The sequence below is a fragment of the Apus apus genome, chromosome Z (assembly GCF_020740795.1).
Source record: "Apus apus isolate bApuApu2 chromosome Z, bApuApu2.pri.cur, whole genome shotgun sequence".
NCBI lineage: Eukaryota > Metazoa > Chordata > Aves > Apodiformes > Apodidae > Apus > Apus apus.
In genome coordinates, this window is record NC_067312.1 from 31,137,886 (window position 1) to 31,151,139 (window position 13,254).

The 13,254-nt window shown below is 36.0% G+C and overlaps 1 protein-coding gene across 33 annotated transcripts in view; it reads right to left on the minus strand.

Moving 5' to 3' along the window:
- Positions 1 to 13,254, minus strand: part of PTPRD (protein tyrosine phosphatase receptor type D) — a 397,759-nt gene that overhangs the window by 105,692 nt on the left and 278,813 nt on the right. For 23 of the 33 annotated variants that reach the window (XM_051642270.1, XM_051642269.1, XM_051642268.1 and 20 more), the window contains 5 exons: positions 11,629 to 12,216; positions 11,102 to 11,199; positions 9,941 to 10,200; positions 5,620 to 5,710; positions 44 to 253 (listed from right to left, as the gene is read on the minus strand). In XM_051642270.1, coding sequence (XP_051498230.1) covers positions 44 to 253; positions 5,620 to 5,710; positions 9,941 to 10,200; positions 11,102 to 11,199; positions 11,629 to 12,216 — 1,247 coding nt within the window. Of the gene's footprint in view, positions 1 to 43; positions 254 to 5,619; positions 5,711 to 9,940; positions 10,201 to 11,101; positions 11,203 to 11,628; positions 12,217 to 13,254 lie in introns of all 33 variants that reach the window. The other 10 variants (XM_051642281.1, XM_051642280.1, XM_051642274.1 and 7 more) reach the window with 2 other exon arrangements.

A 13,254-nucleotide genomic window follows, 5' to 3' on the forward strand; every position in this document is an offset into this window, starting at 1 on the left:
GCAGAAAGGTAATTTTGGGATTGAAAATTATTAATGAACTTACAGATTCTGAGTGTTCCATTACAGCCAATACAAAGAAGACATATTCTTGACCACTCTGTAATTGCTTATTTTCAAAGCCACCATAATGCTTCTTATCCCCCAATGTGAACTCCGTAGGAAGAACTTCAAAGTGAGCTGCAATATATGGCTTTAATTCAACTTCCCTCCCAAGACGAATGCTTCTGCGTTTCCTAGCTATCTCCTTAAGCAGCTTTAGAATGAAGGGAGGGGAAGAGAGAGAGAGAGAAAGGAATAACAGAAAGATAACTGTAAGCAATTTTAATGAAATTTATTGACAATGTAATGAGAAAATGTAATATATGACCAGGAACTACAAAAACATGATTTATCCACATTTCATGGGGCATATATGTATCACCAAATCAGTTCTTGCAATTTTTTTCCATTTCTTGTCATCCTTGTTAAGGTGAGATACTAGGTAGTAATTGCACTGCACGAATTACGAATATAAACCAGAGTTAGTTCAAATTTCATTGTCTGTTACTGTTTTTTCTGGAAAAGAAAGAAAAAAAAAAGAAAAAAAAAAAAGAAAAAGCTAGTAAAGCAACGTATCTTCTCTGAGTACATGTGTGTGTGATGTGTATGTATATATACATATATAAAGTCAGTCCATAGAATAGAATCACAGAATAATTTAGGTGGCAAAAGACTCATAAGATCATTGAGCACAATCATGAAGCTAACGTTGTCATGTTTGCCATTAAACCATGTCCCTTAGTACTGTATCTGCATGTCTTTTAAGTACCTCCAGGGATGGTGACTCAACCACTTCCTTGGCCAGACTATTCCAGTGTTTGACAGCCCCTTCAGTGAAGAATTGTTTCCTAATAACCAACCTAAACCTTCCCTAGCACAATTTGAGGCCTTTTCCTCTTGTCTTATCACTTGTTACTAGGGAGATGAAACCAATACCAACCTCGCTACAACCTCCTTTCAGGTAGTTGTAGAGAGTGATAAGGTCTCCCCTCAGTGTTCTTTTCTCCAGAATAAACAAATCCAGTTGCCTCAGCTGTTTGTCATAGGATTTGTTCTCTAGACCACTTCACCAGCTTTGTTGCCCTTCTCTGGACTCTCTCCAGCACCTCAATGTCCTTCTTATAGTAGGGGGTCCAAAAATGAACACAGTTCTCAAGGTGTGTACTCACTAGTGCCGAATACAGGGGGACAATCACTTCCTTAATACATTATTCTATTTTCTACCTGCCTATGAATACGCAAGGTATTTTTCAATGTCCTGTTTGACATAAAAAACTTTAATAAGACATAAAAAGTAATTATTCAAAAAACATTATTAAAAATTAAAAAAAATTGAAAAAAATCCAAATTTTAAAACTAAATTTGTATTAGTTATCTTTAACATTCTCTGGTAACTCTGAAATATAAATAGGTCAATATTAAGTAGCTATGAATAGCATTTTTTTCTCTCTCTAACAGAAGGACTGCTCAGCACTCTGGCAATACTAAATTCCTGAACTTCAGTCTCCCTGTACGCAGCACTGGTGAGGCCACACCTGGAGTACTGTGTCCAGTTTTGGGCACCTCAATTCAAGAGAGATATCAAGGTGCTGAAGCGAGTACAGAGGAGGGCAATGAAACTGCTGAAGGGCCTAAAGAATAAATCTTATGATGAATGCTTGAAGGAGCTGGGAATGTTTAGTATGAGGAATAGGAGGCTGAGGGGAGACCTCATCAGTCTCTACAACTACCTGAAAGGGCATTGTAGAGAGGTTGGTGCTGGTCTCTTCTCACAGGTAATCAATGACAGAACAAGAGAGAATGGTTTCAAGCTGCAACAGGGTAAGTTTAGATTGGACATTAGAAATTCTTCACAGAGAGAGTGATGAGACACTGGAATAGGCTGCCCAGGGAGGTGGTTGAGTCACCATCCCTGGATGTGGTTGTTCATCATGTAAGGCCAGATAAACCTAGATGTGTTTGTGTGTAGATACGAATTTGGCCTATGACATTGATCACACATGACTGAATAGATCTCAGACGAACCTGTGGCCCCATTCATACTTCATACGTAAATGGGGTTGTTGCCAAATATCATTACTTGCACATATAGCTCCTTGTATTTTATATTAGGATTTCAGTAACATTATTATTTATTTAAGACTTAACAAGCAGACTTTGATTTAGGTTGTATTGCTTACAAATCTGAAGTAATTCCACTTGGTAATACTTACTGAACATTTTAATATTTTGTTTATATTTCACTTGTTTGCATGACATATCTATTAAAACTCACTAAATCTCATGATGTTATAAATAAAATGAAAATTTTAGCTGATAAAATATGATTGTATCTCTAATAACTACTATTTTCAGATACACAAAATCTAGTCCACTGTCTGCTCTTTTAAGTTTCTGCATCTCTGTTTCTTTCAGAACTGAAATTCAAGGAACCAGGAAGGTTAAGTAAATACAGTAAGGCTGGAGGGCTTTTTGTACTGGACTGTTATGACCTGGATCCCACACTCCAGAGTATTATTTTCAGCAAATACTTTTATTCTTACAACTTAAGCAAAGAATTTGTAACTTTTTTGGAAAATCTACTGCCTAAGCCTTTCTGATACTAGGCAGGTATCTGAGATTGTAATAAAAAAAGATATGCACAAGTATCTTCACTTAACCATGGGTAATTATTTGTTCAGAGAATACTGTGGTTGGTTTTTGTGGCTTTTTTCCCAATTTTATTTAATTGGGCCATTGTTTTTGCATGTTTGTAGGAATGGTACACCTAATAACAGTATGCATATATTTTCCAAAGCTAAATGTAAAACAAGTTTTTAAGTAATATAAACTGAACAAGTTAGCAGGAAATACATTTGTTGCCTGCTTTTGTATTTTTCTTACTATCTTCTATATGTATTGGTGGCAATCATAAAAGATATATCAAGAGTTTTAGTTTGTTATCTGAAACAATTTTCATTTTCCAGTCAATGCATATCTTATTTCTTGCACCATTAATTCTACAATGTGTTCTCAATTATAATGGTAGAAGTGGGAAACAACCCATCCTGACCCAAATATTTCTGAATTAATAAATGTTCTTTATCAATCTGTTATGCAGATTAATGCACTGCAACTAACAGGATGATTAAAATGACCCTTTGTTATGGGAATCAGCAGAACCCGTAGAATATAATTGCCACAAAGTTCAATGTCATTTGGCACCTATCCCTTAATCTGTTAATGCTGCTGAACATGACTACAGCTCTTGGATGTTCAATGTGGGTGGTACTACTGAATCAGTTTTCCATTACTGTATGGATCTATTTGTCAGAGTTTTACTGTTTAACTGTATTGATGTCACCCAGGGCTATGATCATGAGCTGATGGCATTGCATTTTCAATCCAAGTTCTTTTAAAGAGAAGAAGCTGATAGAACAAAGCAAATTATCACTGCAGTTGAATCAAATGAGATATCACATAAATAAAACTGGTTGTCCTGGCCCAGACCAGGATGAAGCCACTTTTCATGTTACTGATTTTTTTTTTTTCCTTTAGTAAGCTTTCCTTTAAGTAGCAGAGTGATCCAGCTAGGAATGGTAACAAACAGTGGAATGTTTTTCTAACTGCTGGGTCTTCAAGGTCGCATCTTTACTCTGCCAGCTCAGACACTACGGGGAGATCTATGACCCCCTGTAGGAGGCTGAATTAGACAGACAGCAAAGTTGGCCAGAGATAATCCATTCCATATATCTACGTAAGCTCAGAGGAAGGTCAGAGATTACAGAAGACAACTTCCTTCCTGCTTCTTCTTCCTTTCTCTTCCATTCATGGCCGGTGTCTGGGGAGGACTCCGTCCATCCATCACCGTCGACCCCCAGGCTCGAGCTCTCCTGACCCTCATCACTCTGCGCTTTCTTGGGCAACTGCAGCATTTTTCAGGATTTTTTGCAGCTAAGGAGATGCTGTGGGAGTTGCTGAGGGTGAGGGGAGGCAATAGGGGTTTGCACATTTCCTAACACATTTGTATATAATTGTATATATTTTCTTACATCATTAGTGTTTAATTAAAGCTGTGTAGTTTAGTTTTCAATCCAGCCAAGTCTCTCTCTTTTTCTCTCTCTCCTTCCCTAGCTGAGTGGGAGGGGGAGGGGATCGAGAGTGTTGTTGAACCTGAGTCAAACGGTGACAATGGTCAAGAGGAAACACAGGCTTCAATCAGTCAGCAGTAATGAAAAACATGCCTTCCTTTGAACAGTTGTTTTTAACCTTCTGATTAAGGATCCTCCTGTTGCTGTACATAAACTTCTTTACCTTTTCTGACTGGAAAACAGACTAAAGACTGGAAGACTTCTATTTATATTTTGAAAGTTTTCTGCAGCACAGCACTGTTAGTTTGATGAAGATTTTATTTTCCTTACATTTTGGTGCAAACATTGAAATTGACATCCATCTGTCAATGGGAGAAGGGAAAAAAAATCCCTTGTAATTGCTTGCAGATTATAATTATTTCCCAGAGATTACATTATGGAGAAGTCTATGTCATAGAAGTAACTGTAACATAAAACTCTTCAATCCACCAAAACCAAAATAGAAAAATGGAAAAATGGAAAGGATCCAGTCAAAAGATGGTTACATCAGCAGAAAAGAAACTGAGTTTGATCTTTGGTCTTTGAATTGCAGAGATAAAACATACACTGAATGAGATCTAAAATCGTAACCAGACACAACACTAAGAACAACAAATACCTTTTGTACAGAGCTTTCATATGGGGCTCTCAAAAGAGCTTTACAGTAATAAATATTAATATTATTCCAAATTTACAGCTTGAAAGAAGAAAGACAAGTTTGCATGAGTTATACTGTCTTTCAGTAAAACGGAAGACAGGACTGAGTGCTGACTATACCTCCTAGAATTAGTAATATATTAATAACATAATGAATTGGTTTCTAGCATTACCAGGCTTATTTCTAAATTAAAACTACTTCCACCCTTTGGGTTAATATAATTTGTAGTGCTGAATGATGACACAATGTTGTTTTTTCCTACTTCATTAATTTATTCATTAATTTACTTCCAATTTCCTACTTAATTTCTTTGTTTCTGCCAGTAGAATGGAGACTATTCTAAAATCTTTCTAACCAGAAGCATTATAGTGTGTCAGAACTGGGTAAAAACACCACAAGAAGGTCAAATGTTAAACTGCAGTGCAAATTACAATTTAGCATTTGTTACAGGCTTAGTAAACACCCCACTAATGAACCAGACCTTTATTAGAGTTCATATCATTGGTGATTAAGCTTTTGCTGACAACTCATTTCACCTTCTGCACTTTTGCATTACGCTTTACAATAGGAAAATAATAAAATATTAATGCCAACAAAGATCAGACACTCTGTGTGCTTTCTTGCAACTTAATGTCTTTATTGTCTTCTAATTTAAGTAATTTGAATGGCTGTTTCAGTCCCCACAAGCTAATTAAAATATAAATATAAAATATCCTGACAACCAAAACTTCTAAAACTAGTGAGTTAATCACATACCATAATTAGATTGTCTTTTTAATGAAGGAGAAAATGACAACAAAAAACATACCATACCTCATCTAGTTCCATTTCATCTGGACTCTCCCATGGTTTGATAAACTTTCCACGAGACCTCTTCAAAGGCACAATAACTATGTAATACCCTCTGCAAAGGAAACAGGTGGACAAAACTGAAGTTGAAGGAAAAGGAATAGATAAATCAATGGAGTAGGTGTCTGTTTGGAAGAACTTAAGAGAACAGAGGTATGCTGAGAGCAAACTTTTGCATATTATTATGCCACCACAGGCTTCCAAACACAGTTGCAAAAATTCACTTCCCTGAAACCATATCCAGTGTAAAACATTTGACAAACAAAAGGCACTAATTACCTGCCTTTTCATGTAAACATATAAATATGTATAAGAAACTTTAATTACAATGTTCTAAAATGTCTACATATTTGACTGCAGTTTATTATTTCCTTTGAAATACAAGAGTGATGGGGTATTTATGCCCTGCCACACTAGGAAAAAAAAAACAAGTGTCTAAATTGAAACATATTAGCATATATTTAAATCTCACTTATCACCCCATCTTTCCCCATTTTCATGTATAATCAGAATTGCAGGCTGTCATAATGTGTTTCTTACTGCCAATACTATTATAAACAGAAAAAAAGAAGGCTTAGCATACATTCCACCCACATACTCTACTTTTGAGTATCAATCACCATCAGCCTTATTTGCTTAAGCATTTTGTTCACAGTCATAGACAGGAAGGCTTGATGTACGCTCTCTTTACAGCTAGGATTTGCAAGTCACATACATCAGCTTTCCTCAGCATTTTTTCCCTGAAAATATCTTCCTCCTCCCCCACCATGGAGACTAGCAATTTATACTTTCTAGTATAATAGGAATATGGCATTTTCCTTGTTTTCTTCACAAAGCTTGGGTACATGTTAAGCACATCCATAATTTCACATTAGTGTGAGGAAAGAAGCAGTAGAATCACAATAGCAGGACATTCAGGATGGTGTAATATACATCTTGATAAACACACTTGTCAAAAAGTCAAGCACTCTCCATCTCAGAGGAGAGAGAAAGATGTTGCTCTATTTCTAGTAACAAGAGAGCTTATTAACAAGGTGTCTCTGGTCTCCATTATGAAAGCTAATTTTAGTGTCTCATGGACCAACTTCTTTTCCAGTTTGCCATTTTTAGAGTCTATTCAACCTTCTGTAGCACTGACCAGTCATTTGACTCACATAATGCAGTTAGAAAAAAACTAAAGTAATTATCTCAAGAAAGTCTACAGAAAAGGACTTGCCTTAAAATTGATCAAAAACTATCTCAGTCTAAACTGACTCTATAATCTATCTTTCTTCCATTCTATTGCATACCATTGGTCCATGTTAATGGTCTCTTCTTCATGAAAGCTCCTCTCCATAAAAGACATCTAACAGAACTTTAGATTTTTAAGTACTGTAATAAATGCTCATATTTATTAATTCTTGTGTTAAAAAAATTCATAGATTTCCCTGTGGCAATGCTGAGATCTAAGAGAAGGTGCTGGAAACAGGAATTGTTTGCCACAGATTTTTAACTGCTGCTCATTTTCTGTATTTCAGTATTTAAATAAAATCTGCAGCATGCATTCTTATAGTAACAATACAATAAATTACATTTCATACTGGTGACTTTATTTGAAACTAGTAAGGCTGGTTGAATCCAGATTTTTAACGTGGGTACGCATTTTTAAAATTCTTTAGTTACACAAATTAATAAATCCTAGTGAATGCTGATTTATCCATGTATACAAGAACCACGGCCTACATACATTTTCTTTAACAGATGCCTGAGAATCAGACAAAAAAAGCAATTGAGAATTGGCACTTTTATGTCTTTCAGACATTAAAGTTGTATCTGCTAGATTATTTTCACAGCAGTCTCTAGTTATCCTGTTTTTTTCTTCTTTTAAGCTAACAGAGTGATCCTATATTTTTCTTTAATCAAGGAATATTCAGCATGTAAATATTTCTTTCTTACTCTCACACCTTCTTCATGCATGCCTCCCAGTCATAACTCTGATCATCCACTACGACTTTCAGCACATACGGAGTATTTCAAAGCTGAAAGCACAAGTATATCAACAGCAAACAGAAAAATGAAACTGTTCACATAAATATACAGTGCTGCAAATTGTAATAGACAAGAAAGTTCTGTCCTTTCTAGCAAACTCCGAAAAATGCAGTGTCTCTTGAAAAATGTATTTTATCATTTGCTTTATTATTTTCTTGTTTTCTGAGTTGGTTTATTTTGCTTGTTTGTTTTGTGTGATGGGGGGAGGAGAGTGAGAAACAAAGGATTTGCTTGGTTGAACCACTGAGTATTACAAAGGCCTAAGTGTTCCATAAGGCTGTTTTTTACCTAAGACTTTGCTAAAATGGAATAGATTCTGAGAAACATGAACTGTCCTTTACACACAAAAATCACTTTGGATTAGCATGAAATAATACAGGAAATGCAGAAATTGCTCACTTGAGATGACACCAGCAAAAGAAAACTATTTTACCTAGCATAAGGTAAGCTCTGCTCCAATTTCTATGCCATATCACCATCAAACATTGAAAGAATGAAAATTACTTCTACCATCTTTAATAAATTACAAATGTTGTTATAACATTGCCCTCAGTCCCATTAGTATTTACCTGTAATTCATTAGAGCAAGCCATTAACTGTTTCAACTTCTGTGTAATTAGTATTATTGAGAGACTGTCAGTGCATAGTACTTCACAGTAAGATAGAGACAATCACAATCCTATAACATACCCATAGAGGAAAAGCAACTGTAAAAATGTCAACATAACTATTATACAAAATTGTTCTGCCCATACAATGGCTATAGCTGCAGTAATCTCATTTATTCTAGCAAGCATCAAGTAAGATTTTCTTTTCAGTATGTAGTTGCTTTGGTATGCCCACTTCTAAGGGCCAAGTCGATCTTTTTTATGTTATTCTGTTTTTCTCTCTCAAGCCAGATCACATCTTCTTTGGAAACAGATACAGAAAAAGGAGATACATTATTTGCAAAACTGGCAGTTGGACTTCACAGATTTAACGTAACTTGCCTAATGTCACTTAGACACTTCCATTCTTCTACACTAGATGAAAGAAGGGGCATCTTTTTCCACTGCTATCTTCTTCTATTGTTTGACCAGCTAACCTGTACTTTTTTCTCTCTGTGAATGCTCTGCCTCATCAATCTTTTTTGACTCACTCCATCTTCACCCTTCCTTAGCTACATTTGTTACTGACCGCATCTTACTCAATCTAATGATAATGGATGCATTTTTCAGTTTTTCATGCTTTTTAATGTCTCAAACTAATTTCTTTCCTGAACCCGCCTGTCGCAAAAAGCTCAGTAAGCAATGAAAAGGGAGCAGCTTTCTACAAAGCCATCAGTAAAAATCCACCAGGGAGAGGACAAGTTGAATCTCCAACAACATATAATGATGTGCTCATTTTCCTCCCCATTTACTTTACATTACATGTGGGAACCTTACAGGACCAAAAAAGAATCACTATAAGCAGAGCAACAGCACTTATTGATAGTACTATGTTTCATGCTTTCTTGGCAAATCTTTATTGTCTAACCTTTCTAATCCCTGCTGACCATGTGCAGTCAGCTCTTTAGTCTTATTTCTGCTGTTTAAATCTCCACAGCACCCTTTTCTTCAAAATCTAAGTAGCCTCTAGTAAACTATCTGCCAAATTTTTCAGCAAAATTTCCTTTTTTCTTCTGGGACCACTGGAGAGTACCTGAGATTTTTCTATTAATAGAAAACTTCAGAATTATTTAATCTGGATTAATGTAAGTGCAGTAACAATTATTTAAAACTTCATGTAATGCTGTAATGCCTGAGACTGAGTACTTCAAAGTGCTGCAGTAGGGCAGCTACCCATCAATGGGTTATCCATTCTTGAGAGGTTACATTATTCAAAAGACAACTGCCTTCCTTAATTCCTCTTTGCTATTTGAATTCAGTGATGAAACACAACATGACTCTGAGAAACAACTACAAACTGAAGGACAGTCCTTCTCTCTATATATATCCATATAGATTAGGCCATTGTTGATTGCCCTGTGCTACAACCTATCTAGATCCCTCTACAAGGCCTCTTGACCCTCGAGAGAGTCAACAGCACCTCCCAGTTTAGTATCACCAAATATTAGTCCAGTATTAGCCCACATACTACTGCAGAGTGTTGTACTCTCTGTACTGTTATGAAGAAAAAAGTTTGAGTCACCACTATAGCAATAAGACTAAGCATCTCTGTGGAGATTAGAAAAAAAAACACAACAAAACAACAACTCATATGTTGCACATTCACTCACTTTATATTCTCATTTGAAGGTACTTCTGGAAGTTCCACAGTTATCATGCCATCTAAGTTGGTCTTCCCAATGAAGACTGGCTTGGTGCGAAGCACGTCTGGCGCAGTCTTTGCTGTCACTCTGTGCTGAAGACCCCCAGCACTGTTCCCTCTGTTTGTCAGCACAAATGAATATGACGTCTCTGGTTTCAAGTTAGTGATCAGCTTTTGAGTAGCACGTCCATCAACCTCCACCACCATTTTCCCATCATCATAAAGGATCTAAGTTAATACATAAATTGAAGACGGTTTTGGTTACTAAGAGAAGGCAACTGATACTGGTACACTGAACTCAGGAATTAACCTAGCTATAAACTTGAAATTAAAGCTACTGGGCATTTTAGGCTGTAAAATGGTACTGAATTCACTACTGTGATTGAACTTCTCCCTTGCATGGGAAAAAAAATAAAAAATAACTGCCTTAATTTAAAGCAGTGTAAGCACTCCTAAAATCCAATTTCACTTACTCAAATTCAGTGGTTTTGCATTAATATTGAGCCACACTTTTTAAAGGTACTTGACTTTTCATTCACACTTCTTATTCAGAAAAGGTTTTTGTGATACTTAGTTTATAAAATAAAGATCTTAACTAGCCCCTGCATGAGATGACACAAGTGAAGTAGAATGATGCAGGAGAAATGCCAGCCAGACTGCAGGTTACACAGTCTCTGTATCTGGCTAATAGTATCGTTAATGGAGTAATAGAGTTTTAAAGCAAAAATGCTGTGTTCTAAATGTGAAGAGATAAAAACCAAAATATTACTCAGCTACAGTCGTAACAGACATGACTAAATAAAGCAGATAGTTTTTCTTTTCTTTCATTGTTTTTGCTAAAATATAGTAGCCATGAACTACAAATTATCAAGATATTCATTCCATGTATAATAACCAGTATGAGCCTGACCAGGAAAAACAGTGGAAAGCTCATACTTCTGCATCACTGAATTTAGCAGCTTGGGTCAATATTGCACATTAGTTTGCATTCTTAAATACAGCAATATTAAAAAAAAAAAAAGAAAAAAAAGAAAGTTAAAAATCCACATGTTCAATAAGCTACTTAACCAGGTGAATGACATTCTCTAGTTTCTGTATTTTTCTGTTGTAGAAATGCAAAGTAACTTACTTTGAAAGGCAAGGCTGAATTGTAATTTTCTGGAATTTCCCAGGACAGCAAAACAGAAGTCTTCATTACAGCTTTAACATGAAAATTTTTTGCAAACACTGCTGGAAAAAAAGAAACAATGTACATAAACTACATCTTGGAGCTTAGATTATGTCATATTTCCACTGCTACCTGAGAGTACTAGCTTTCCATTTAGGTCAAAAACACCCAAGGATTCAATTCTCCTACCTGTTTGCTCATATTTAAATAGCACTTTTTAACTCATTCGCAATTTTACCAAGTGACAACCCAACACACATTTTTCTTACCTGAAAAAGCTTGATGATGTTAGCCAGAACTTGCTTGGCAAGGGACAACTGAATTCTAAGGCATCCAAAACATATTAAGATTTTCATACTTTACCTTTAGTGTTTGATGAACCTATTTTTATGAATGAGCCGGTCAGTTTTATTTACAGCTTCAAAAACACTGATATCCAAAGACTGACACTCCTTTAAACGTCAACATCATATGCAGACAAATCCTACCTTGATCCACGGGCAGTGTCCTGAACTGGACACTTGGACTATATGGACCCGGCCCTTTGCTTGTGTGGGCACGTACTTTTACATCATATGTGGTATCTGGTTTTAAGCCAGAAAGTGTCATAGTGGTATCAGCAGGAACAACAGGGAGTTCAACTGGCTGGTAAGCAACATTGATATCTCTGTACAAGATGGTATATTTGGTGATAATGCCATTCCTCTCTGCCAAGAGTGGCATCTGCCAAGTTAATTGAACTGATGTAGAAGTAGAGCTTTCCGAGTGGAGATTTTGGGGAAATCCACTGGGTATCTCTTCAGGAATAGAAATCTCTTTAACCATCTCCTCCCCAAAGCCCACTTTATTTCTAGCTGAGAGCCTGAAGATGTAAGAAGCTCCTTTGTGAATGTCTGTGGCTGTGAAGTGATCTTCCTTCTCTGAGAAATCCATGGTTGTAAATGTATCCATGTCATTGCGACCAAACTTCAGGCGATAACCCTGCAGAGGGCCAAAAGTGTCCACAGGAGGGTGCCACTGAATTAGAGCCGTGTTCATCTGTGTGTGGCTAATCACAAGCCGAGGTTTGCCTGGAACTGTAGCACAATGTTATTTAAAGACGATAAATACAAACAGAATTGCACGTAAATTATAGAGGCTAGTTTTAGCAGGAATAGGGATAAATTTTCTCCTCCCTTACTCTTAGTTCCACAATTTACTGTCTTATGGAAGAAATAATGTATGCCTCTTGCACTATTAAGTCATACAGTTATAATGAACTATAATAGTAAAACCATGTATTGCTGGTTGTCTTATTCCCTTACCATTATTTCTAGAAACAGAGAACATTCAGAGGCACACAGGACTAAGGAACACAAGTCAAGAAGCAAAACTTCAAACAGACAACTTATGAATGGTTCTGTCTCACTTACAAATACTTGCTTGCAAAAAAAGAGTATTGTCATAAGTATTCATTAATTTAATCCAAGGCACATTTCTGCCATTCCTGTAAATGGAAAAATAATTAATGATAATGATAATAATAGCAGTAGTAGTACTAGAAGTAATAGTAATAATGGAGAAATTACACATTTCTAGATGTAACATAACTTTGTAGCCACTGATGGTCTAAATGTGGTAGAAGGGAAGTCAGATCAACCTTGCCATCAACCAACATAACTTCTTATGACAGAACCCTATCATTCCACTTTCCATACACGAATCACCTCCAGCACTGGCTGTTTCAGCATTTAATTTCCTGATTGCCCTGGATATGATTTAGTTTCTGTCATAGTTTTGGTATACATGAACTGGATTTCTTCTGGAGAGGACTAAATTAGAAGCTCTATTTAACCCGCACATCAGATACACTCAAATCCTTAACTGGGACATATTGGTCCAAACTGATGATTTGTCTTTCAGAGAAGTTCAGACTGTGAGGTGAGGATATTCCATCTAGAGGACTGAATTACCCTAATTTAGGGGGAAATCCTATTATACAACTTACACGGTGTATATTTTTGGAGTCTCAATATCAATTGTTCTCATTTACTGTTTCTATTTAATTAATATTGTTTTAAATATATTAATATTAATCTATATATATATATATAATTTATATTTTCACTAATATT